At 47.1% G+C, this 27,379-nt stretch overlaps 1 protein-coding gene across 7 annotated transcripts in view; it reads right to left on the bottom strand.

Annotated features, from left to right (window-relative positions):
- RNF216 (ring finger protein 216) overlaps positions 1-27,379 on the bottom strand; it is a 120,695-nt gene that overhangs the window by 17,643 nt on the left and 75,673 nt on the right. For all 7 annotated transcript variants that reach the window (XM_059881385.1, XM_059881386.1, XM_059881384.1 and 4 more), the window contains one exon: positions 4,720-4,817. In XM_059881385.1, coding sequence (XP_059737368.1) covers positions 4,720-4,817 — 98 coding nt within the window. The remainder of the gene's footprint in view (positions 1-4,719; positions 4,818-27,379) is intronic.

Raw genomic sequence — 27,379 nt, 5'->3', positions numbered from 1 at the left:
GGATGTGATCGTTTGCAGGAAAGGAAGTGAGGCCTGAGCTGCAGCTGTGTGTGCTGACCTTGTGTCCAAACAGGAAGGCCCACTGCCCCGCTCTACACAGCCAATCAAGAGTCCACGATCCCTTGCTTATCTGTTCTCACCACTACCGAAAAACACTGGGAGCGCCTTCTGGGCACTGTCTATTCCTTGTGGCACATGCTATTTGAAATCTTAAATGGCTTTGCTTCATGAGCATGTGTATGTATTTTTTTGGTGATGACGTGACAAAAAATTAACCATTTTATCCAGTTTAAGGTATACAATTCAAGGACATCCAGTATACTCCCAGTGTTGCACACCCATCACCCTTCTCTGGTTCCAGAACACTTTCATTATCCCCCAAGGAAGCTTGGGACCTATGGAGCAGTCACTCTTCCCAACCCCCTTTTCCACTGCAACCATTAATGTGCTTTCTGTCTCCAGTGGGTTTGCCTATTCTGCACAGAGGCAAATATTCGGATGCCTATGAGTACTTTATATACATGGAATCACGTTAAGATGTGGCGTTCTGAGACTGGCTTCTTCCACTTAGCCTGTTTTGAAAGCTCATCCATGGTGTAGCCAAGTATCTTCTCTCCCTTTCTATGGCTGAATAATATTCTGCTGCTGCTGCTGCTAAGTCACTTCAGTTGTGTCGGACTCTGTGCGACCCCATAGACGGCAGCCCACCAGGCTCCCCCGTCCCTGGGATTCTCTGCAGTGGGTTGCCGTTTCCTTCTCCAATGCATGAACGTGAAAAGTGAAAGTGAAGTCGCTCAGTCCTGTCTGACTCTTCTCGACCCCATGGACTGCAGCCTGCCAGGCTCCTCCATCCATGGGATTTTCCAGGCAAGAGTACTGGAGTGGGGTGCCACTGCCTTCTCCGGAATAATACTCTACTCTATGGCTATAATACACTTGGTTGGCCATTCATCAGTTGGACATCTGGGCTGCTTCCTTCATTTGGCTAACACCAAGAGTGCTGCTACCAACACTTTTGTACAAGTTTTGCTGGAGCACCTGCCTCACCTCATGCCACTTACTATGCTGTATCTTATGACTCAGCAATAAACCGCTCATTACGCCCTGTGTGCACCCTGCTGTTTCTTACTTCTGACAGTAGGCGACTGGGGTCCCTTGGGTCTCTGGTCCCTGGCGTAACGGCTATGGGGGGCGGGTGGCAGAGAAGTAGAAGCCCCTGGAGCACCCTTTCCCCACAAAAGGCGACACCAGATTCCTGTGACCATCTTTGAGACTGGCGCCACCATCAAAAGCTTCAAAGACATAGGGCTGTTGATTCCCAACATATCTCCTTTACTCCTCTGACTGGCCTGTACCGAGGAACAGGTCCTGGAGAACACTGCACAGGCCTGACCGGGTAATAGCTCTCACTGCAGCTGCTGTTCCAGATGTCACCAGAGCAAACAAACAGAACCTCTGGCAACTGGTATGCAGCTATTGATCCGGAAAATGCTTTTATTTTCTGTCCAATAAGCCGAGAACACCAGAAGCAGTTGGTAAGAACCTTGATCATCTGTCACCCAACAGGTAACACACTAGACCACCATTCTAATGACATACAACTAGAACCCAGGGAACAGGAAGCAGCAGGCACTCTAGTTTACTTTAATATGGTATATGCATGCCAGAAAATGGGAGATAAACCCCTTAAAAATACAGATATCTCTAATTTCTATGAATCTCTGGTGGTCTGGAGGTCAAGTGTGTATCTATCAGGCTATTATTCCTCCCAAAGCTAACCACACATTGCTGTATTTTGTATTCCCACCATGAAGAAAGAAGTCAGACATCTGGGAGGCCTTTCTGCATTTTGGAATTAACATGTATCACATCTGGATATGTGGTTCTGATCCACTTACTCCTGAGACAAAAGGCCAGGTTTAAGCAGTGCCTAAACCAAGAGAAGCCTTCCAAGCTACATTCCAAGTGTCTATAGCAGACGAACATGCTGAATGGAGCTGGTAGCAGGAATTGAAAGGAAAGTCAGAATAGGGGCTATGCTTTCAAAAAGTAACCAACTCTGGGAATTCTCTGGTGGTCCAGAGGTTAGGACTTGGTACTTTTACTGTGGGAGCCTGGGTGATCACTGGTTGGGGAACTAAGATCCCAAAAGCCACACAGTGGGACCAAACAAAAAGTAACCAACTCTAAGAAACATCTCTGGGTCTGTGACTGAGTCTTGGAGTAGTTCAAATGCCCGATCAGGGGGCCATCAAGAACCAATTTATTGAGCTGGGCAAAACTCCATCACCAAGTGCAAGCAGAATACATACAACCAGGCCTGAGCAGGCCTTGAATGCAAGAAGCTGTCTGTTTATGTGCTTTGTCAAATTTATAAATCAGGGCCTTCTACTTAAAAAACAACAACAAAGAGCTAATACTTATGGAAAGCATCATGTGGCACGATCCATCATGGACGCTTTAATCTGTACAACTCTACAAGTAGGTATGATTATGCTCTATACCTTACAGGTAAGAAAATTTTTAAACTTAATTTAATTGGAGGATAATTACTTTACCATACTGTGGTGGTTTTAGCCACACATCAACATGCATCGGCCACAGGTATACATGTGTCCCGCATCCTGAACTCCCCACCCCGTCCCATCCCTCTGGGTTGTCCCAGAGCACTGGCTTTGGGTGCTTGCTTCATGCACTGAATTTGCACTGGTCAACAGATAAGGAAATTTTTAGGCACAGAAAAATTTAAAACTTTGCTCCAGGCTCTTAACTACAGGTAACCCCAATCTGATCACATGACTCCTTAAGAGCAGAGTAAGTTTATCACTGGTCAGACAAAGATGGAAAGATGGACAAAAGAATCAGAGAGACATGAGAAGAATTCCACCGCCCTTGGCTGGCTTTGAAGACAGAGGAAGAAGGCCATGAGCCAAGGAATGTGAGAGCTTCCAGAAGCAGAGAATAACCTTCTATTCACTGCTGCTGAGAAAATGAGAACCTCAGTCCTATACCCTCAAAGAACTGTATCCAGTCACCTGGATACTTCAGGATATTCTTCTCAATTTCAAGTTCAATAACCTTACATTTGGAAAGTCCCTTTTGCCATGTAAGGTAACATATCCACAGGTTTACAGATTTCACAAATTAGGGAGACATGGGACACTTCTGAGGAACATTATTCCACCCACTAAACTTGTGGCAAACAGCAAAGCCAGGGAGCTCCTTGCCTGGATTCCAGTTCCTGCTCTGCCAGTCACTGCTGCGTAAGCGTGTTTACTTGGGCTCTCTGTGCCTCAGCTGTTGTCATTCGTAAAATGAGGATCAGATCAAATCAGATAAGTTGCTCAGTCGTGTCCGACTCTCTGCGCCCCATGAATCACAGCACGCCAGGCCTCCCTGTCCATCACCAACTCCCGGAGTTCACTCATACTTATGTCCATCGAGTCAGTGATGCCATCCAGCCATCTCATCCTCTGTCGTCCCCTTCTCCTCCTGCCCCTAATCCCTCCCAGCAGCAGAGTCTTTTCCAATGAGTCAACTCTTCACATGAGGTGGCCAAAGTACTGGAGTTTCAGCTTTAGCGTCATTCCTTCCAAAGAAATCCCAGGGCTGATCTCCTTCAGAATGGACTGGTTGGATCTCCTTGCAGTCCAAGGGACTCTCAAGAGTCTTCTCCAACACCACAGTTCAAAAGCATCAATTCTTCGGTGCTCAGCCTTCTTCACAGTCCAACTCTCACATCCATACATGACCACTGGAAAAACCATAGCCTTGACTAGACGGACCTTTGTTGGCAAAGTAACGTCTCTGCTTTTCAATATGCTATCTAGGTTGGTCATAACTTTCCTTCCAAGGAGTAAGCGTCTTTTAGTTTCATGGCTGCAATCACCATCTGCAGTGATTTTGGAACCCCACAAAATAAAGTCTGACACTGTTTCCACTGTTTCCCCATCTATTTCCCATGAAGTGATGGGACTAGATGCCATGATCTTCGTTTTTTGAATGTTGAGCTTTAAGCCATAACAGTACCCATCTCTGGTGGAGACTTGGAGATTGTTAACTGCCCTAAACAGCCATTTCCCCCTTCATTTTCTTGGTTACAAAACCCACTCCTTACCCTTCAAATTCAAGCTGGACCAAAAAATCAGCCAGCTAGAGACTACATATGGAGTCTGCCTTGGGGCCCGACTGTGAGCATGCGGTTCAGTCTAGAGCAACAGGGTATGAGCAGAAATAATGTTTCTGTCTCTCTCCTCTCCTATGGGCTGGAGTGCAAATATGGTTGCAACTTAGTCACAACCATGGAGGTGAGAACACTCCTCTAGGGAATGACGAAGTGATGAGATAAAGAGAACGAGGTTTTTGAAAGACCTCATGGGACAGATGCGCTCTATCGGCCTGGCAGGGCTGGACTATTATGAGAGAGAAACAGACATCTGTATTACGTAAGTCAATGCATTTATAAAGTTAGTATCTGTAAAGTGCCCAGATACATAAGGAGCACTATACAGCAATGGTTCTGACTGACGGCATTATGTTGCATTCTAGAGGTTGTAATGGGGTTAGGTTGCCCCCTTGAGCTTATTCTAGACTGAAGTAGCTTGAGAGCCTGTTTTTTCACACAGCATTTACTGCCCGCCATGCCCCGCCCCCCCACAAAGACAGGTTAATGGGGGAGTTGAGAATCAGTCAGTAGGCTCCCCAAACCATGTTACTCACATAGATGTTCGGTACTTGATGTCATCTTTTTCAGCCAGCTCCTCACAAGTGAGGCCGTTGTGCTCTTTCCAGAGTCCTTGACACTTCCTACAGGTTTCCTGGGGATAAAGGAGAGACACAAAGACAGCTCTTGGTGAAGAGATACCATATAAGTTTCCATTCAACAACAGGGAATGTGAAACAAGCTTCACTTGTCTTGAATTCTTTTGGAGGATCGCTCTCCCTTTCAGCAGGGATATTTCTTAAGACATCTCTCAACAGAAGAAGAATCATTAGAAGGAACCATGAGGAAATTTCTCTCTCTTTAGATCAAAATACAGCACTGCTCCCATCACCCAATTTGTATAAGGCTTTCTAAAAATTCCAAGAGTCGCTTGAAAAAAACATAAATCTAAAAGGATAGATTTATGTGGTCTTGGGCTTTTAAAATTAAAATGCTGTGAGCTGTTTGAGGGCTGGTTCCACCCACTATTCCAGCATTGGTCTGGCAGACACTACTTGTGTTAAAACTGAACCGAAGGACAACCTAGATTAGGATCACTAGGGGTTGTTAAGGGAAACATCCCCTCAGCCACCCCTCACTCAAAAAACATGGCTATCATCCTCCATAGCATAACTTCATTTATAAATAAAAATTTTAAAAAGTATTACTTTTTATTTGAGGACCCATCACAATTTACAAAATATTCTCATATACGCTGGAAACTATCTTACATCAACAACAAGAATTTAAAGAAACATGAATCAAATGTAATTTCCATAAATGGAAATCACCACCGTAATAAGTACAATGAAGGAAAAGATGGTGTTATCAGCTTTGTTTGGCCTGGGGGCCAGCGAAGGCTTGAGGAAGTGGAGCCTGAGATTAGGAAGATGAGTCAAAGAAAGCAAAAGGAGAATAGCATTCCAGACAGAGGAACAGTGAGAGAAAGATGCTGGCAGAGGAAGTTGGGTAAGTTTGGTCCCTGAAGCTGGACTGCAGATACTGAAAATAGGCCTGGCGAGGCCCACTGAAGCCTGTCTGTGTGAGGCTTTGCCAGTTCAGTTCAGTTGCTCAGTCGCGTCCAACTCTTTGCAACCCCATGAATTGCAGCACGCCAGGCCTCCCTGTCCATCACCAACTCCCGGAGTTTACTCTTAAGTCACGTCCGTCAAGTCGGTGATGCCATCCAGCCATCTCATCCTCTGTCGTCCCGTTCTCCTCCTGCCCCCAATCCCTCCCAGCATCAGAGTCTTTTCCAATGAGTCAACTCTTCGCATGAGGTGGCCAAAGTATTGGTTTCAGCTTTAGCATCATTCCTTCCAATGAACACCCAGGACTGATCTCCTTTAGGATGGACTGGTTGGACCTCCTTGGAGTCCAAGGGACTCTCAACACCACAGTTTAAAAGCATCAATTCTTCAGTGCTCAGCTTTCTTCACAGTCCAACTCTCACATCCATACATGACCACAGGAAAAACCACAGCCTTGACTAGATGGACCTTTGTTGGCAAAGTAATGTCTCTGCTTTTCAATATGCTATCTAGGTTGGTCATAACTTTCCTTCCAAGGAGTAAGCGTCTTTTAATTTCATGGCTGCAGTCACCATCTGCAGTGATTTTGGAACCCCCCAAAATAAAGTCTGACACTGTTCCCACTGTTTCCCCATCTATTTCCCATGAAGTGATGGGGCCGGATGCCATGATCTTAGTTTTCTGAATGTTGAGCTTTAAGCCAACTTTTTCACTCTCCTCTTTCACTTTCATCAAGAGGCTTTTGAGTTCCTCTTCACCTTCTGCCATACGGGTGGTGTTATCTGCATATCTGAGGTTACTGATATTTCTCCCGGCAATCTTGATTCCAGCTTGTGCTTCTTCAAGCCTAGTGTTTCTCATGATGTACTCTGCATATAAGTTAAATAAACAGGGTGACAATATACAGCCTTGATGTACTCCTTATCCTATTTGGAACCAGTCTGTTGTTCCATGTCCAGTTCTAACTGTTGCTTCCTGACCTGCATATAGGCTTCTCAAGAGGCAGGTCAGGTGGTCTGGTATTCCCATCTCTTTCAGAATTGTCCACAGTTTATTGTGATCCACACAGTCAAAGGCTTTGGCATAGTCAATGAAGCAGAAATAGATGTTTTTCTGGAACTCTCTTGCTTTTTTGATGATCCAGCAGATGTTGGCAATTTGATCTCTGGTTCCTCTGCCTTTTCTAAAACCAGCTTGAACATCAGGAAGTGCACGGTTCACATTATTGCTGAAGCCTGGCTTGGAGAATTTTGAGCATTACTTTACTAGTGTGTGAGATGAGTTCAATTGTGCAGTAGTTTGAGCATTCTTTGCCATTGCCTTTCTTTGGGATTGAAATGAAAACTGACCTTTTCCAGTCCTGTGGCCACTGCTGAGTTTTCCAAATTTGGTGGCATATTGAGTGCAGTACTTTCACAGCATCATCTTTCAGGATTTGAAAGAGCTCAACTGGAATTCCATCACCTCCAGTAGCTTTGTTCGTAGTGATGCTTCTGCCTTGTCATACTGAACAGTATGACAAGGCAAAACAATAGGATACTGAAAGAGGAACTCCCCAGGTTGGTAGGTGCCCAATATGCTACTGGAGATCAGTGGAGAAATAACTCCAGGAAGAATGAAGGGATGGAGCCAAACAAAAACAATACCCAGCTGTGGATGTGACTGGTGATAGTTCTAGCAAGGTCAGATGCTGTAAAGAGCAATATTGCATAGGAATTTGGAATGTTAGGTCCATGAATCAAGGCAAATTGGAAGTGGTCAAACAGGAGATGGCAAGCATGAACGTCAACATTCTTAGGAATCAGCAAACTAAAATGGACTGGAATGGGTGAATTTAACTCAGATGACCATTATATCTACTACTATGGGCAGGAATCCCGTAGAAGAAATGGAGTAGCCATCATGGTTAACAAAAGAGTCAGAGATTGGATGCAATCTCAAAAATGATAGAATGATCTCTATTCATTTCCAAGGCAAACCATTCAATATCACGGTAATCTAAGCCTATGCCCCAACCAGAAATGCTGAAGAAGCTGAAGTTGAACGGTTCTATGAAGACCTACAAGACCTTTTAGAACTAACACCCAAAAAAGATGTCCTTTTCATTATAGGGGACTGGAATGCAAAAGTAGGAAGTCAAGAAACACTTGTAGTAACGGGCAAATTTGGCCTCGGAGTACGGAATGAAGCAGGGCAAAGGCTAATAGAGTTCTGCCAAGAGAACGCATTGGTCATAGCAAAAACCCTCTTCCAACAACACAAGAGAAGACTCTACCCATGGACATCACCAGATGGTCAACACTGAATCAGACTGATTATATTCTTTGCAGCCAAAGATGGAGAAGCTCTATACAGTCAGCAAAAACAAGACCAGGAGCTGACTGTGGCTCAGATCATGAACTCATTATTGCCAAATTCAGACTTAAATTGAATAAAGTAGGAAAACCACTAGACCATTCAGGTATGACCTAAATCAAATCCCTTATGATTATACAGTGGAAGTGAGAAATAGATTTAAGGGACTAGATCTGATAGACAGGGTACCTGATGAACTATGGATGGAGGTTTGTGACATTGTACAGGAGACAGGGATCAAGACCATTCCCATGGAAAAGAAATGCAAAAAAGCAAAATGGCTGTCTGAGGAGGCCTTACAAATAGCTGTGAAAAGAAGAGAAGCGAAAAGCAAAGGAGAAAAGGAAAGATATAAACATCTGAATGCAGAGTTCCAAAGAATAGCAAGGAGAGATAAAGATAAGAAAGCCTTCCTCAGCGATCAATGCAAAGAAACAGAGGACAACTAAATGGGAAAGACTAGAGATCTCTTCAAGAAAATTAGAGATACCAAGGGAACATTTCATGCAAAGATGGGCTTGATAAGGGACAGAAATGGTAGGGACCTAACAGAAGCAGAAGATATTAAGAAGAGATGGCAAGAATACACAGAAGAACTGTACAAAAAAGAGCTTCACGACCCAGATAATCACCATGGTGTGGTCACTCACCTAGAGCCAGACATCCTGGAATGTGAAGTCAAGTGAGACTTTGTAGGACATGATTATTGGTCTGATTTTTATCCTAAGAGTGCTAGGAGGAGTCAAAGGTGTCAAGCATGGAAGTAACACAAGCAGGTTGCTGATTTTAAAAGATAATTCTGTGTAATAGCATTTCTATATCAAAAAAGGTGGTGGTGGGAGAATATAGTGATATACAAAAATCAGCCTGAAAGGATACCCAAGAACTGGTAGTACTGATTATCCTGAGTGGCTGGAAAGTGGGCTGTGGGCTCCTTGAATCATATATTACATAAATGCACTACCTAATTGAAACATAAAAAATTTTAAAAAGAAACAGAATGGACTGCATGAAGAACTGAGAACCTGAATAGCTCTTTCTCATAAAAAGGCTTCAATCAACGGGATGGGGTGGGGGTGGGGTTGAGAGGAGCTGGTCAGAGATTGTCTGTTAAATGTTGTTGCTTCCAACGGGTCCTGATGCTGTCTGGTCTACTACCTACATCTGTCAGCAAACAGAAACTAAGTCGGTAGTGACTTCATTATTATACACCCAAACATAAAGCAGCACAAAACCCATTTTTAAAAGACCTTGTGTCTGACTATTCTAGGAAACTGGAGGATAAACAACTGCTGGAGAACAGATGAGCTGGTATCTAGACCCTAACCTTCAAACAATACCAACCTAGCCACCCACCAGGAACAACAGCTTGAAAACAATGCATAGCATCCAGAGTGTGCTTTCCAGCACTCCTGGTGACCCAGTTATTAGTTCATGGGACCTTCTTCACAGGGAAGAACCCACCTTCTAGGTGAGGCACAGGTCCACAACAGTAAGGTGACTCGGCCAAGCTGAGTCAGCTGTGAGTGAGGGGTCACCGAGAAGCCACTGCTCACTTCCAACATCACAGTGGCTCTTCTGTGGGTCCATGCGTGGATTTTCAGGCATGTTCTTCTCACTGAAGGGATCAGGGGTCTCAACGAATAAAACGAAATGTCTTTTGAAGAGACTAGAAACCCACAGTTAAAATATGGCAAGCAAACAGCAGGCTGGGTGGATTTTACATTTGGAGCTTTCTCTGATGTTTCTTCACAACGTACCCTCTCTTCTAAGCACAGTGTGCGTTTTACTAAGAGGTAATCCTCTGAAGTACAGATAGGCTTTGTTCCTAAATGCAACAAATGCTTAAACAGTATTAGAAGGAATGTTCTGGAACACTTCTAATGTGAAGATAGTCAATTCTTCAAAGTAAGGTTAATGAAAGTCCCAAGGACCATTTGTAAGGCAGAGTACACAGCCGACAAGGAACTTCAAAACACGCAGGACGTGCACATCCTGGCTCTCAAATCTAATCAGGGAGACTCTCCATCACCCTTGTGCATTTCCGATCAGGAGGAAGCAGCTGAATTCATCACCATCGCAAACACACAGAAAAGTCAGCTCCTTCCTTTTTGATGAGGAAGGCATGCACATACTGGTTACCTCGTTAAGGAGCAGCTACCAGTCCGTGTTCCTAATGGTATCAGGGAGATTTCTGGTTAAGCTTTTATGCTGCCCTTTAGCGCTTAAGATGCCTCAAGGTGATGTGCCTATTCATTAAGGTCTTAACTCTGCACTATAAAGAAAGCACTCAATGGCTCCTGTTCATCCATTTTCTGCTGCTTAAATGTTTAATGGGTAAGGCAGAAGATCACGTTTAGTTTCAGATGACCCTGTCAGGGAGCTGACATTTCTTCATAGAAACAGCTTTCTCAAAGGTAGCAGACGGTGTCCCAGGTCATCATCTACATGTAGCAGGGCCTCCTGCTGCTGGCAAAGAACCTGAGAGAGGAGACCAAGGGTGACAAGGGTCCAAGTCACCACTCAGCGCTCTGTGCTCGCCCTGGCCCCAGGCCTGCTCTCAAGTTGCTGCGTTCCTTGTCACTCTGCATCTTACCTGCCTGACTCCAGCTCTGTCTCAGAAGCGGAACAGAGTATAAGCTGCTCCCTTACTTCTGAATTGTTCCTTCAGGGAAACTTCCAGACTTACTCTCCTGGGGAGAGATGTCGCAAGCATAAGATATGGGGCATGGGGCATGGGGCTGTGGCCAATTCAAATAGAATCTCTGAATTCCAGGTCTCTGCTCTGCCATCTCAGGTACTCAAAAAATGATGGGGCTGTAAATCCTCAGAACTCTTAAACAAAAGCTGAGGCCCAGGCATGTGGCCATTCACAGATGCTCGGCATACTCTAGAAGCCACAGGGCTGTGGGCATTCAGGCCACATGTGTCTTCCAGTTGTCAAAGTCACTGGTTCTCCCCACCTCAAGACCCAAGTGACACACGGATAATACTAGCCAAATCCAGTCAGAGTTTCATAGTAAGACAGAAAAGCAGACAACGAGATGGATGCTAGAACCCTGGGAATCAATCAAGCTTGGCAAGGTCAAAGCTCGGGCACAACCAGTGGGCTTTCCTTCCTGTCACTAAGGGGATTTGCGAAGTTCTATTTTCTCTATGGTAAGGATGCCGAGGAAGTTAGATACATGAGCAAACCAAGTACAGCACAGTGGAGCTAAGTACAATAGTGTACACACGTGTGCGTGTGCACACACACAAGCACGTGAGAGACGGCAGAGTAGGGGGAGGGGTGAAGTCAGACAAGGATTCTCTGAGGAGCTGGCATCTTCATGGGACTGAATAAAACCAGTATTATGAGTGATGAGAACACACAGGCAACTAATATCCCTTTGGATTGACATCTTTTAGTGAGTCGCCCTTCCCAGCTACAACAGCCTAAAGTATGGAAGATGTGTGAACCAGGGACTTCCCTGGTAGTCCAGTGGTTAGGACCCCATGCTTTCACTTTTGAGGCCATGGGTTCAATCTCTGGTCAGGGAACTAAGATCCCATAAGCTGCACTGCACGGCTAAAAAAAAAAAAAGTAGAACCAGACTCTCAAGCATTTCAACTATCAAACATATTCAGGGTGCTAATATTTTAATAAGCATGAAAGCTTTTATCATTAAATTAAAACAAATTTTAAACTAAAATTATTTAAAAGTATTTATTTCATCCTACCCTTTAAAACTTTCTATATTTATATTTTGCAATGTATGTTACAACAGTAGTACAAACACACAACTTATAAATAAATAAACACACACTCTGGGGGGAATTCTGCTGTATACATTTCTTTTCCCCCGACAGAGAGAGCAATCACAAAGAGCAATCACAAAATCATACATCTACTGCTCTAGAGCTCGGACAGTCATGGAAAAAGGGAACTAGACAGGGCAGCAATCTGCCTGGGCTTGCATTTCCAAAAGCTCTGACAGACTGAAGAGCCTGAGACAAGAGGCAGGAAGACAGTTAAGCAGAAACTGGAAGAGTCTGCAGGACTGGGTTGCTGGAAACATGGACTTGGATCAAGTGTTGCAGAAGGAGAAGCAGATCTGAGTGAGGGTGGGTGGTAGAGGTGAGAATACAAGTTTAATTTTAGACTAGCTTATTTATTCACTCTCAATATTTGCTGAATTTTTATCATTTGTCAAGGGCTATATCAGATGCTGGGCATATAGCAATAAGCAAGTCAGACTTCTTGGGGTTTATGTTCTGGTGAAGAAAACATTAAACGAACAGGATATATAGCTACAACTGTGGTAGGAACATTTTAGAGGAAAAGCACTGGGTGCTGTAAAGCAGGAGAGTTAAGAATCAGCCCAGGGACGAGGGAAGCCTCTCTGAGGATATGGTGTTGAAGCCGAGCCCTCAGGGATGAACAGAGTGAGCGGATTTGGGGGAAGGGTGCTCTAGGCAGAGGGAGGAGCAGGGGTGAGGGCTCTGGCGTGGGGGCGGGGGACGGCCTGTCTCATCTGCGGGGCTGAGGGAGCTGGCATTAGCTGGAGCCCAAGGGGGAGAGCTGAGAGTGGACAGTGGTCAACCCTGGTGCAGCTGCTGAAGCAGGAGGGAGGCATTTGAAAAGCCAGGCTGATGGGTGGGAAGCACAATGATCTAATTTACATTTTTAAAAGACCATTCTGGCTGCTCATGGCGGCAGGAGGGATGCCTTGCTAGGCAGCAGGACCCTGCAGGGACACCCCCCCACCCATACTCCACCCCCCACCCCCGCCCAGCACATACAGGACAAGGGCCCTATAAACAACTTGGAGAACAAGCCCTAGAGTCTGGATTCAGTTCTGGGCCTAACTTCTTCCACTGCTGCTGCTGCTGGTAAGTCACTTCAATTGTGTCCGACTCTGTGCGACCCCACAGACACCAGCCCACCAGGCTCCGCAGTCCCTGGGATTCTCCAGGCAAGAACACTGGAGTGGGTTGCCATTTCCTTCTCCAATGCAGGAAAGTGAAAAGTGAAAAGTGAAGTCGCTCAGTCGTGTCCGACTCTTAGCGACCCCATGGACTGCAGCCCACCAGGCTCCTCCGTCCATGGGATTCTCCAGGCAAGAGTACTGGAGTGGGGTGCCATCGCCTTCTGTGAACTTGTTCCACAGCCCTCTGCAACTTTGTTCCTTAGCCCAGTGGGGCCAGCAATCAGCCTGCAGCAGTGAGGCTGATCTGTGACTGGCAAATGGCTACATGTCTATCATTTCTGATCAGGAATAAGAGGGCCAGTTTCCCTACATGATTTCAGAAAGGGACTTGACTTTACAAAGGAGATTGTTTTTTCAGCTTTGGCTCTTTAGATGCATTTCTTGTTGAAATGTCATCTGTATGGTAGGGACCATCTTTAAAAAGCATCTCGAACTCAGATATCCCACTCAGTTTCCCTGGCTCAAGGTTTCAGACTTATCTTCCAGTACAGGCTGTTCACATACACGTTTTATTCAGTCTTCACAGCAATACTACTTGGCCATTATCCGCCCCCGCCTTTTTCTTTTGGTTAAGTAAATGAGAAAAGGAAGAGAAAACAGAAGAGAGGCAAATTAACTTGCTCATAAGGTTATCGAGCTATGGACTCAAGTCTGCTCAAATCCATTTGTGCTTCCCCTCTACTCTCACTGCCTCCTGGCATGGTGTTGCGAGCAAGAACAGGTCATTGCTCACTGGAAACCCAAGGGCACGAGGGTATGAGACCAGCTCTGAGGTTACAATGGGCATCTTATGTAGGGGAAACCGCAGAGGAAGGGTCAGCGAGGTCATGTAGAACCCTGGGCATCAGGGCACCGAGGTGTGGACACCCAGCTGCAGCTGCACAGGATGCCTGCTTCCCCCGTTTCCTGGAGAGCTGGGAAGGACCCATGAAGAGGCAGGATGGACTAGGAATAAACCTGAGGACATGGTTTCTTAATAATAATGACAGGAATCTGCGAACCACAGGGCAGTCCCTGGCTGGACACGTGAGGAAGCAGCTGCTCCTGCCGCTTTCTGCCAGCTTCACGTCTCAAAGTGTGTCTTGAGATTCCCATTAGATGTACACACATGAGCCTTCCACACCAGAACCAACTACCAACGACCTGGTCCTTCCCTCAACCAGCCCCAGGGCCTTTCCTTACAAATACCTGCCACTCACTTCCCCAAAGGTGGCCAGGACCAGGACAGGTGAAGACCTGCTGCTGACTGTGGCTGAGACCATGACCATCACAATGCTGTTCTGGAGCACTCTGCACTGAGAGGGGTAAGGACACCTCCCCTTTCCCTCCTTCGCCTGAGATCTGCCACGTGGATCAGCACTGTTCTCAGCAAGCCATCGGTGAACAAACGAAGTCCCTGCCCTCCTAGAGTCTACATTCTGGGGGTGGGGGGGGGTGGTGGGAGTGGGCGGACCACCAAACAGATAAAATGTCCACTCTTTCAGAAGACAAGGAACATCTGGGGAACTAAAGCCAGGTGAGGGTCAGGAGTGCGGGGAGGTGTGCAGAGGCGGCGCTGCAGCTCACAGCCGAAGGGCATCTGCTGGAGGAGGGGAAGCAGGACGGGGCAGGAGAGATGCTTAGACAAGCAGCTGTCCAGAGCACGCCTGTTCTGAGCCAGCACTCAGGCTAGCACGCTGGCCTCCTGCCAGGGCTCCACGCCTGACACTTCAGCCTTGCAAAGCTCTGCCGAGGTGTCCTTTCTCTGCTGGCAACACCTACTCATCAGCTCTCATTTCAAATACTAGGGGTTCTGGGAAACCTAACTGACTCAGTCAGAAGCTGGTACTTTTTCTCTGTACTCCCAGAGCCCTTGGCTCCAACGCTATTACAACGCCTTTAATAGTGCCTCGTGATTATCTGATTACATCACATCTCCAAGAGGTCAGGCACTCCTTGAAGGCATAGTCTATGCCCTGCTAATCACTACAGACAGGCTTGGAGTGGAGGGTCCATCTATTCAAAAAAGGTCATCCCCTGAGTGCCTGCTATGTGCCACACGGGGATCCACTGGTGACTAGGCCAGCAGAAATTCCTGATTGAAAGGAGCCTATCTTCTTCCATACTATGTCTCAATTATCTTCAGATTTCTAGGGCCTTGCACTAGGTCTGACATACACAAGGGGCTGAATGGATGAAAAATTACAGAGATGATGGTGGGCAGACAAAGCACATTCCTCTCCATAAAGAGTTACAAATGTAGCTAGCCTACCCTGTTCTGGGGGCTTCTGCATTTTACGTGGGAAAAGGCACATGAAACCTCCAGGTAAACTGATCTCTTCTCCAAAGAACTCTATCACATCTTTTTCTTTAAAATTACACAAAATGTGGTGATAGTTTTACGACAAAGTCAAGTTACATGTGGGACAACTTCAAGTTAGTCCATCAAAGTTTATGCCTTAAGGATATGGGTTATCCTTTCCCACTGCATTCTTTTCTTTGCTCCTTAAAACCTTTCCCCAACCTAATGCACAAAACTTACAGATAGGTTATTATCAAGAAGTTAATGGCCAAATGCCTGCAGAAGGTGCTTGAGAAAGTACTGCATGTATTTAAAGTAAGATATTCTTGGTCAATTTTCTCCTATAGCTTCAATATGTGGAAACAGATCTCTCTTCATTTCCAATGAAAGGGTCTTCATACTGCCTGTGAGAGCCTCTAGTTTAGAGCAATTAGGACTCAAATCACAGTCAGTCAGGCTCTTCCCAGGGGGTCTGGAAGGTCAGTGACCACCTGAGGTCAGATCACAGGTTCCTCCTGCCCACCCCTCACCCCAACAAGACAAGTCCAGCCTGCCTGGGCCTAATTTTCTTAACGATGAACAAAATTCAAACATTAATTCTTTTGGTGATGTCTTGTAATTACTGGATTACATCATGCCTCTACAAGAAGCCAAGCTCTCCTAGAAGATGTCTCTCTATCCTTCAAATTGAATAATCTGAGACAGAAGAACCTTTTGATTTTTGAATGTAGAAATTAAAATCTGGGTGTGGCCAGGCAACAGCTCTGGGCAACATTACTGCAGAATGGGCGTCTCTGGGCAAGATTCCATAGTGCTCCTTTTTTTTGATGGACACACACACACACACACACACACACAACTATGGGAATTTTAAAAAATGTGTGCACTGGATGCACACCCTACCACTTCTATGCAGAGAATGAGATTCTGAAAAAAGAAATCTCCCAATCTCATTCCTGCAGCTTAGAAGGAAGCCAAACACCCCTTTTCTTCGGATTCACCAAGATCAGGTGACAATCAGACCAGGCGGTTCATATCTGGTTTCTGTGCTGCTGCTGACCCCTAGGGACAGGAAGCTGTAAAGGCGCGGAGACTTGTGGAGATAGCTGGGCTGTCTGGAGAGCGCCGGGTGTGCTCAGTTGGGTCCGACTCTGCAACCCCATGGACGGTAATCCACCAAGCTCCTGTTTGTGGAATTTTCCAGGCAAGAATACCAGAGTGGGGTTGCCAATTCCTTCTCCAGGGGATCTTCCCTAGGAGAGGGTAACATAAACCCTGACTGGGAAAGGCCATTATGCCAAGGCCATGGCTGTCTGCTTTTTACTGTACTACGCAGCCAGGACTTCTAAGAAATGGTGGGATGTAATGTAAATGTAAATTACTCCCGGGTGTCCAGGAATAATAGAAGTCCAATTTTACCTTTATTGAAATAACCACAAAAATATCAATTTCCTCATATCATTAATAGTTATTCACGTATGACTTTCTCTAGAATGTCCACTTAACAGAACCCTGGGGACAATATAAGCAACACCCATGGCAATGCCAGCCGCTAAGTCACTTCAGTCGTGTCCGACTCTGTGCGACCCCATAGACGGCAGCCCACCAGGCTCCCCCGTCCCTGGGATTCTCTGCAGTGGGTTGCCGTTCCCTTCTCCAATGCATGAAAGTGAAAAGTGAAAGTGAAGTCGTTCAGTCGTGTCCGACTCTTCGTAACCCCATGGACTACAGCCTACCAGGCTCCTCCGTCCATGGGATTTTCCAGGCAAGGGTACTGGAGTGGGGTGCCATTGCCAGCAGGTGCATACTAATATACTCTGATGACTACTCTCAGTAATGGGGAATAAAATGGACAAATACCAGTCGCCCACCTTTCCAGAAGTTACTGAGGGAAAGGTCAACATATGTCATATAAGTAAAACACACAGTGAGACAAGATTATAGGTGCTCAGGAGGAAAATACGGTGCTGGGTTGCAGAAAGGGCTGCTATTCATAATTTGAAAGTGGGTGGCGGGGGAAGGCTTCTCTGAGAAGGTGTATTTAAGCAAAGACCTAAGAGAGAAGAGAAAGTAGGCTTTGTGATGTCTAGGGGAAGGAATTCCAGGCCATGGGAACAGCAAGGAGGGAGGTGGAAAGGCCAGTGAGCTGAAAGAAGGGCGGGGTGTCTGGGGCCCGTCAGATAGTGATAAGGACTCTGGCACGCACCCAGAGTAAAAAGGTTAAAGAGTGTTCTCTGAAAAAGGACTTAAGTGAGTGGAGTCCTCAAACCCCCTCCACTGGCCCCCTCCCTTGGCAAGCTCACAGGTCTTGGAGCCACACCTCCACCTGGGCCCCAGGTCTCTCAGGCCTCATGCTGTGCTCACAGCTTTGAAAGGGCGGGCGGGCAGAGGCTGTGAAAGGCAAGTCTGGGGAACCAGCTACTCACAGCTATGATTCATACAACAATGGACTAGAACCCATTGGTGGGTTATGAAATTATTTTAGTAAAATACAGTAAGTGGATTTTAAAAAACAAAAACTAGAACAGAAAAGATACAAGAGTGCATTCCATATACCAGGGTATTTATTTTGTAAAACTATTGCTTTAGTTATACATATTCATGTTTATGTATGCATTGATTTTATGGTAAAATACATTCCTACTATAAATCACAGTCAAAACAATCTGAAAGCCATCAACTTAGGATTCAGTCAGTCATTTATCCATTCAAACACCAAAAAGCTTCTTTAGAGGATGACTTACAGATGCACTGTAAACCAGAAAAGCAGAGAAACCAGGCCCCGCCACGCAAGCCTGAGCAGGAATGAAGGCCACCTGGGCACCTCTCCCCCCGAGTCTGGTCCAGCTGCAGGCGGGGAGGTGTACGCAGCTGGGCTTCAGGACCAGGCAGAGGCGGCGCCGGAAGGTCTGAGCACAGGAGGAAGGAGGGGCCTCAGGCCCAGGCCGCTCAGCGGAAGGGCCGAGTCTGAGGTGGGTGCGGTTCCAGGGGGCACTGTGTACAGCTGGCAGCGGTCCCAGCACCAGGGGCAGGACTCAGGGTTCACAACACCTTTGGTGGACACTGGGCAGGATGGCTCACAAAGGTCTCTGATCCCGGCCTTCTGCCTGAGGAGCAGAAGCTTCCAAAGAGGGAGGCCCTGCAGGACCCTCGCTGTGGCCTGTGTCTCCTGAAGGCAGCTTGGCTGCTCCTTGAGCCTGTACCGCCCCCTCCTTCCCACCCCACAGAGGTTCACATGCTAGCAGAGGAGCCCATGAGCTGAATATAATTGTAATAAAATGAACAGTCATCCCCAAAGAGGCCTGGACTGACAGCTGTGCTGCACAGGTCAGTCAGGCTCTCTAAGACAGGGAAGGCGTTGACTGGAAGCCACACCTTCTCAGATGTTAAACCTAACAGAAGAGAATGCAGACAAATACCTGCTCTTTCGTGAGGAGAGGATTTCTTAAACACATCCCGCAAAGCGTACACTACAAAGGCGCACTTAGTGAACTGAGTAGTTTCATCCTAGGGAAGACACCACAGACAGGGTAACAGATGCGTGACTGACTAGGAGAAGATATCTGGAACACTTAAAACTGAAAGCAGATTAATATCTAGAGCGTACAGAGAACTGGCAAAAATTGGGAAGTAAAGAAATAAATCTGATATAAAAATGGGTTAAAGATATGAGAACGGAGAAGTGCAACTTTAAAAGTTACCAAAGATAGATGACCAACAGGCACATGAAAAGATGCTCAACATCACTATTAGAGAAATGCAGATCAAAATTACAACGAGGTATCACCTCACACCGGTCACAATGACCATCATCAACAAGTCTACAAATAATAAACGGTGGAGAGGGTGTGGACAAAAGGGAACCTTCCTACACTGTTGGAGGGAAGGTAAATTGATACAGTCTCTATGGGGAACAGGATGGGGGTTTCTCAAAAAACTAAAAAAATAGCTATCACATGATCCAGCAATCTCACTCTTGGGCATACATCCAGAAAAGACAGGAACTTTTACTTTGAAAAGATACACGCACCCCCAAGGTTCACAGCAGCACTACTCACAAAAGCCAAGGCATGGACGTGACCTAAGTGTCCGCCGGCAGATGGGCTGATAAAGAAGTGGTGCGCACACATATATACGATGGAATACTACTCAGCCATAAAAAGAATGAAGTAATGCCATCTGCAGCAACATGAATGAGAAGTGCCATTTTCACTTTTTAACCATTTGGGATGAACCTCTTAAGAGTGAAGAGGACACAATTCACCCTTTTGTTGGTAACTCGCATTATGGTCTCAGTGTATGCCAGTCGCTCTGAGCTGTTACCAGCAAAGCCACAGGCGTCTACCACAGCCATCCCTACCCTACCCAAGGGCTGCTGGGCCCTTGGAGTCCTCACGTTTCTTTTGGCCAGATGGTTTTTTTCCTTACTGCTGTTTCTATGACTGCCCCACGTACTCCTCCTTTCTCCCCTTCTATGGTTAAGGAGCTGAAGACTAGATAACGAAGCATTGCAGAACTGAGTCTCATGTAAAAATAGATTAATCTGAAGGTCAATCTCCAGGATGAGCCCTGGAGGACAGAGCATGCAGGCTGGGATGTTAACTATCTTGGAGGCTTCAAAGGCTATTCTGATCAGCTCCTGCCACTATTTCAGTATGGAAGATGAAAAAAGGCAGCAGTGGGAAATTCTTCTCAAAAATGGTAATGATTATGAAATTTGCCCTGGCTTGACCTTACGGTCCTTTACCAGCCAGATAATCCTTGCCTACTGGGCCAACACTGTATGGCGAGTGGTACCCTCAGTCCCCAGAGACAGGTGCGAAGGGCTGCAGGGATACCAGGTCAACCCCCCTGACTCCGTGTTCAGTTTCCCTGAGGATGGAGCTTCCAGACCATACAGACCAACACTGGTCTTTAGATACCAGGGTGAAGAAGAAAAGTTCCCACGTCTTCTCGTTTTACCAGACAAGCTTCTCTGACCAGGACATCTTTAGTCAGTTCTCATTAACAGGCTTTCTCACAAAACCCAACCCATGAGATTAGTGCAGTTGGAAAACAGGTATGTTACAATCTTTTTAGATCTAGCATGCAGGTCTCATCATAGTCATCTGAATATTTTACGATCCATGGTTTATGAGAAGTTGTCAGTGTACTCTTATAAAACCCTTGTCAAGAAAACAAGACCTAAAAAGAAAGACATTAGAGAGACGTAGTATCTGCAACTCTAACAACAAATGATGTTTCCTGATGGGATTAATCAAGTGGAGTCTGGATTTATCTATATTCCCATATTTGATGAACTAGCAAATGGGGACATTATTGTAATCATGCTGTTTTTCCCCCAGGACTCAAGAAGAATGGAGTTATTCCTGAAGAAAACAGAAGAGATTTAGATTTTATGTGGTGGATTTGGGGAGTTCTTGGTGGTGTGGTTTGAACTCGTTAGGCTAGGAGCTTGGGGAGAGTTGGGGCTGGAGTCCAGATGTGGAAGGCTCTGGCATGCAGAAGGAATTTAAGACAGCCTGGATGAGGTCACCCCGGGCAAGTGGGGACAAACACGAAGGGGCAGAGGTCAGAGTCCCGGGGTGCTCCAGGGGTGGAGTCCTGGGCAGAGAGAGGGAAACAGGAAGCTTCTGAGTGGTGGGGCCTTTAAGGTGAGTAGACTGGGTTTCTTAAATGGAAAGATGACGGATGAAAGAGTGGGTAAGACTGCTATGCTTGGGGGGCTGGCAGTCGCTCTTTCGGGCTAGTTGACAGCATCACAGCCAGCTCTCTCTATCGGAGTATCGACACACATCCTACTTGCGTTTCTCTCTGGTGAAGTCTTGCACAATTCCTGACAGAATTTCTGGCCTTCTGTAGTCCTACAGGGATAGGAATCCAAAGCCCTGTAGTGTCAGGCTTCCTGGAACCAAGAACTGGCTCAACTCTGAGCCCCATTCACCACTAGATAACACTCAGATAACTCCTGGCTCACATTCTGTTCATTATTGATGCCTTAGCACTGCATCACTCACATAACGTTAAGACCCCACATTGGTAGCAGCGTCCTGGCTGCTACAAACTTTAGCTCCAATTTACAGCAAAGGACTCCTCGTGGATACCCACAGCAGTACCAGCACTACTGTCCAGCACAGCTGGGTTGAAGGCCGGCAGTCAGGCCTCAGAGTGTATGAGGAAGGAGGAACAGCCTCCACACAGCTGTTCCAACTGGCAGTTATAGCTCCTCTGACCATTGCTGGTAACGAGATTGGTAATGATTTCTGGAAAAGCTGGGAGGAGAACAGGTTCCTGGAGGGGCGGCGGGGGTAGGGTGGGGACAGCCAGAGCGCATCGGAGAGGACAGGGAGCGACAACTCCTGGGCCGACTCCTTCCGGGGCCGCCACCTCCCCGCACACCCTCTGCACATCGGCATCGCTCCATTTTCTTGCTCACCTCTCTGCTGACCCCTCAGTCCCACTCTTTCTCCAGTGGCGCTCACTTCCCCTCGCAGAGGTGGGCTTTTATAAGGAAGCAGAGGTCACGCATGAGCGTTCCCCTGTGGAGGCTGCTGTCCCCTTGAATGTGGCCCCCACTCACTCCTTTTTGGACCCCTTGGGACAATGAAGTCTCTCTAGTTTCCTTTTTCTTCCTTTTCCCTGAGACAGACACACAGACTTGCTCTATTGGAGATTTTATGGCTTGCCATGCTGGGCAGACAGACTGGAGAAAAAAAATGACATACAGGAAGTTATTTCAGAAACTCCAGTAAAAAAGAAAATGATGTGGTTTCAGGTATACTTCCAGGCTGGTAACTGTAAAGTCCCATTGGATTTTCCTCCACTTTTAAAGCTCAAGGCCAGCCCCACCTGTCGCCCCAGGTGAAAGGAATAAAGACAACAGCGTAGCAGAACGTCTGGAGAATAAAAGGAAGCGTCTGTTGCTATTTACTGCGATGGGCAGTCTCTTCTCAAATACGACCACTCTTCAGATCTCCCTGGAGGAGCACAAGGATTCACAAGCAAATGCAACACCTCCGGTGGGTGCCTGGCCTGCACAGGCTCTCCTACGGCTGACCCCCAGTGGGGCTCCACTTCTCCCTGGCTCCTCTCCCCTTTGCCATGTGTGTTTCTAAGTCTCTGGTTATTAGAGAGCGTCAGCGCATCCGAATGCTCCTCGGGGCTTGTTTTCTCCATCAGCACGTAGTCAGTCAGCACAATTCAGTCGCTCAGTCGTGTCCGACTCTTTGTGACCCCATGAACTGCAGCATGCCAGGTCTCTCTGGTCTATCACCAACTCCTGGAGCTTATTCAAACTCATGTCCATTGAGTCGGTGATGCTGTCCAACCATCTCATCCTCTGTCGTCCCCTTCTCCTTCTGCCCCCAATCCCTCCCAGCATCAGGGTCTTTTCCAATGAGTCAACTCTTTGCATGAGGTGGCCAAAGTACTGGAGTTTCAGCTTTAGCATCATTGCTTCCAGAGAACACCCAGTACTGATCTCCTGTAGGATGGACTGGTTGGGTCTCCTTGCAGTCCAAGGGACTCTCAAGAGTCTTCTCCAGCACCACAGTTCAAAAGCATCAATTCTTCAGCGCTCAGCTTTCTTTATAGTCCAACTTTCACATCCATACATGACTACTGGAAAAACCATAGCTTTGACTAGACGGACCTTTGTAGGCAAAGTAATGTCTCTGCTTTTTAATATGCTGTCTAGGTTGGTCATAGCTTTTCTTCCACAGAACAAGCACCTTCTAATTTCATGGCTGCAGTCACCATTGGCAGTGATTGTGGAGCCCAAAGTCACAGCACATACCTGTGGGTATGTCTCTTTTTTTGTTCCTAAGGTTTGCAGGGCAGATTCTATGCTGACATCATCCACTTAAAAAATTTACTAAGTACCCACTGGGGGCCAAGCAGAGGGCAAAGTAGCATCAGCAGTGCTTGCTTGAAGTTATCAAACTGTGTTCTCTTTAGGCATCACAGTCTGCCTAAACCCTCCTCTGTGGACCCTGCAGTACTCTGCCTGCGCTACACCTGACCACAAAACTCTTCTCTTTAGAGCTCGGGGTCTTCCTTCTTCACTGCCCAGGGAGAGGATGGACATTTATAAACATCTCATGTGCCCACAGCCATACGGTCAGCTCCTTGAAAAGGGATAGGAATCAATGGCACCACATACTCGCAAAGGTTTTTGGAATGATTTTCTTCCAAAGAACCCAGAGTTTTCCCAAATTCTGTACATCCTAAAGAGACAGAAGGCTCACTGTTTTCCTGAAAAGGAAGGAGCAAACAGTGGTAAACAGATGAAAGGGCGCTGTCACCTCTGATCTCCATGGGCATTTTCGCATTCCCTCTTCCGGTTCTGCTATCAACCAGGGGTGCGATCAGGGCTGCTTGATTCGGAGGAAGCAGGTTAAGAAAGCCCAGAGGGACATGGCGTGCTGACGTGCTGCTGGTGCTGGAAGGAAGGCTCTCTCCTCAGACACAGCTGGAGGCAGTCACCCCGCCCTTCTTTACTGGTTCACACAGCAGGCCTGCACGGAGGGTCTGCTGCTGGGCTAGGCGCTTCTCACACTCTCATTAAAAACAACCAAACAAATCCCCCCCTCAGAGGAAACAGCTCGAGTGGGCTTTCAACCTTTCCCTCCTTGCTCCTAAGTGCGACAGAAAGGAAGGCCTCTCTTGGGCCCAAGCAACATGACTGAATACAAGCATCAGAAACAGGAGGAAGAAACGTCACTCGACACAAGGTCACTCGACACAAGGTCGTGGTGAAAAATGCAAGTGGAAGAGTTCCAACTCACGAGGCACGGGAACAGGAAAACGAGACCTGTCTCGATGCAGAAACAACCAGCTCGGTCTCCCTCCCAATGCTGCACACCCTCCACACTCCCACTTCACATGCTTTGGCCACTCCAGTTGTGGTGTGAATTCTTTCAAATATTTCTGTTACAGCAAACAGTAGAACACTATGTGTTTGGTTAGCACGCCAACCATCTAATGTCTCCAGGCACTGTTATCCTTAGACCCCTACTGACATGCCCACATGGCTCTTTATTCAAACTGAAAACTAGTCCTCTCCCTTAGGAACAAGAGCAGTTTAATCAATGATTTTTAGTTCTGTGGGACAGAATACTATAAAGGACATCAGAGAACACTTTAATGCAGACGAGTGGCTAGATGGCTTCCTCAGGGGATGGTTACCCAGTTACTTGCTCCCCAGAGGAGCAGCAGCACCGTCTTTCCTGGGAGCGTGTCAGAAAGGCAGAACGTCAGGCTCCACTCAAGACTTACCAAGCAGATCTGCGTTTTGACAGGGTTACTAAGTGATGCGAATACACAGTAAAGTCTGAGAAGGCCGGACCTCTCATTACACAGGTCTTGGTTTTGCTGATTCTTTTGATACTTCTGCTCAGACAAGAAAGTATCAGGTAATCTGAGTTCTTTAGGAGATCAGTTTTCACCACTGGCAACTTTTAGGGAAGCTGACTATATACATTATCCATTCTTTTCAACGTGGCTATGGAGAGTAGCACAGTATACTCCATGCTCATGAGATTATCACTTAGTCTTGTCGAGTGAAAGGCCATCAATACATGTAACAGCAGGGGACCAAACCGCATGAGAGAGTGAGATGAGGGCGGGGCCAGCAGTGAGGCCTGCAGGCCTTTATGTCTGTAAATCAGGGTCTGAAAGTATCACATTTGCTAAATATTCTGCTGAAAACGAGATGGTGAGCAGTGCATTTTGGGAAGCACCGTGCAAACACACGCTGCTGGTGCAGGCTCCCCAGGGCCGCATGTAAGCCACCCGCACCGAGCACACACTCGCCTGACCACAGAGGCTGGGTGCTGGTGCAGAGAAGGACCCAGCCAGCGGGCAGGCAGGCGCACCTGACGCCATGTCGAGGGAGCCGCCCAGAAGAGACATTCAGAACCAGGGGAGAGTGCGGAGCTGACTGCCGATGAAGACAAACGGCCCTTTCTTTTCTTGCTTATTCTTGGACTAAAACGTTCAGCGCAGTTCGTCACTCCAGTATAAGCAGACCTTAGGACGCCGCTATCTGTGTGATCGGAGGGACTTAATCGATGGTGTTTCCTCACCGTCTGCCCCCGAAGCATGCTGAACCACCACCCCCGCTGTTCATTCGTTTTCTTCATGTTCAAAAACCCAAAGGTGACCTCTGTGGGCAAAAGTGCAACTAAGGTCTTGAAATGGGTCTCGTAACACAGTATGTTGCAAATGTGACTTCCCTCGCAACTTTTTCAAGCTGTCTTTAGATTTTATCCATGGCCGCAACTCTCAGTTCCAGTTACGTGGCATACCGAAGGGGAACCTGTACTGCTGGCCATATAAGGAGCCCGTCCAGACTTCCCTGAAGGCAAGACGAGCCCAGCCCAGGAAGGGAGAGTGGAAGGTCACCCAGTAGGAAGCATGTCCCTTACCCTCCTTTATGCCCCTTCCCTAGAAAGGCTACAGTGATTGTGTGAACACCTGGCCCTGCAGAGAGCTGCCAGAGTGGTGCACTGGTGTTACCAGCATCTTTGTTTTTCATTCTTAATTCCTTCCGTACAGCAACTACTCAAAACAACAACAGATGGACAGCAGGATAAAACTTCAGCAGAAGCCGTTTGCCTTTTGTCAGGCTTCCAAGCTCCGCTCCACTGGGGCTCAGCAGTAACTGCCCTGTGTGCCTGGATAAATGCCGGACAACCTGGAAACACTGCGGGCGTGCCTGCTGAAGCTCTGAGACCTGTCTGTGACTTACTGGGAGCCCAGTTATAACCACTCCAGTTTTATATGGCTTGCTCAACTGAATCACACAGGCTAAAAAGGACACATTTTTGGGGGCAGCTATTACTGACTGAATTCTGTTTCCTCCTACATTTAGATGTTGAAGTCCTGACTCCCAGTAGTTCAGAATCTATCTAGAGCAGGCCTTCCGAGTGGCTGAACCGAGGCCCTCACGGCCGACCCTGAGCCAGCCTGACTGGAGTGCTCACGGCAGAAGGCTGTGTGGACACAGGGCGGAGGCGGTGTCTGCAAGCCACAGGGAGAGGCCGAGACCAAACGTGCCAACACCTCCATCTTGATCTTTTGTTATGGCAACCCCTGCAAATTAACAAAGTGGCTTTCAATGGTGATCAAACATTAGGTTGCGGTGGATCCAGAGAGGTTCAGACCTTTGTGCACACACTGCTGCCCTTCGACCTTCTTTGTACACGTGGAGACTCTAAGTCATGCTTTTGGGGGAACAGAAGGGAACAGGCTGTGGAGACTGTGACTAAGTCCCAAAAGACGGAGAGTGCCACCAATTTATTTTCCATTCGGATGAACATGTGACTTCCCAGAAGTCAGGCCTCTAAGTACAGTTGGCTTTGGCGGGGTAACAATCCTTTCTTTTGGGCCATGCTGCGTGGCTTGAATGACCTCGGTTCCCCAACGAGGGACTGAACCTGAGCGGCAGCCTGCTCTGGTGCTGTCAGTATCTTTTTCATTCTTAATTCCTTCTAGTAACCACTCACCACTCAAAACAGTAAAGGGCCCCGCAGTGAAAGCACCGAGTCCCGACCACTGCACCACCAGGGAAGCCCCACCAATCTCGTAGTTGTATCAGTTACTTCTGTCTTTACTAATGATCTCACTTCGCAAAATGGTCAGGTTGAAGAGTTGTTTGCTGCACTTAGAAAGGAGCAAAGCAACCAGCCTCAAAATATACTACCTCCCAAGGCAAAGCATGAGGAGAGAGCTTATGCTACTGACCAATTTCAACAGAAGAAAGACATGCAGGAAAGGAACCGGGTGAGGTCACCCTGAGCCAGGGCCATTCACGGAAGGCCTCCTAAGGTACATCTGAAGAGTCACGGGGACTGTGGAGGTTTTACACAGGGAGACAACATGGCCAAGTTTGTTTGGTATGACAACCACTCTGGTGCAGGTACGGAGCAGAGACCAGAAGCAGAGACTTCTGAGGAGGCTACTGTGCTGATCCAGGCAACAGTGCAGGGTGGAGGAGAGCAGTAGAGAGAACTTGGTGACAGGCTGCCAGGAGAGCTGG

This window comes from Bos taurus, chromosome 25, assembly GCF_002263795.3.
Source record: "Bos taurus isolate L1 Dominette 01449 registration number 42190680 breed Hereford chromosome 25, ARS-UCD2.0, whole genome shotgun sequence".
Taxonomy (NCBI): domain Eukaryota; kingdom Metazoa; phylum Chordata; class Mammalia; order Artiodactyla; family Bovidae; genus Bos; species Bos taurus.
The sequence above is the reverse complement of the archived record's forward strand: the minus strand, read 5'-3'. Positions and strand labels throughout refer to the sequence as shown.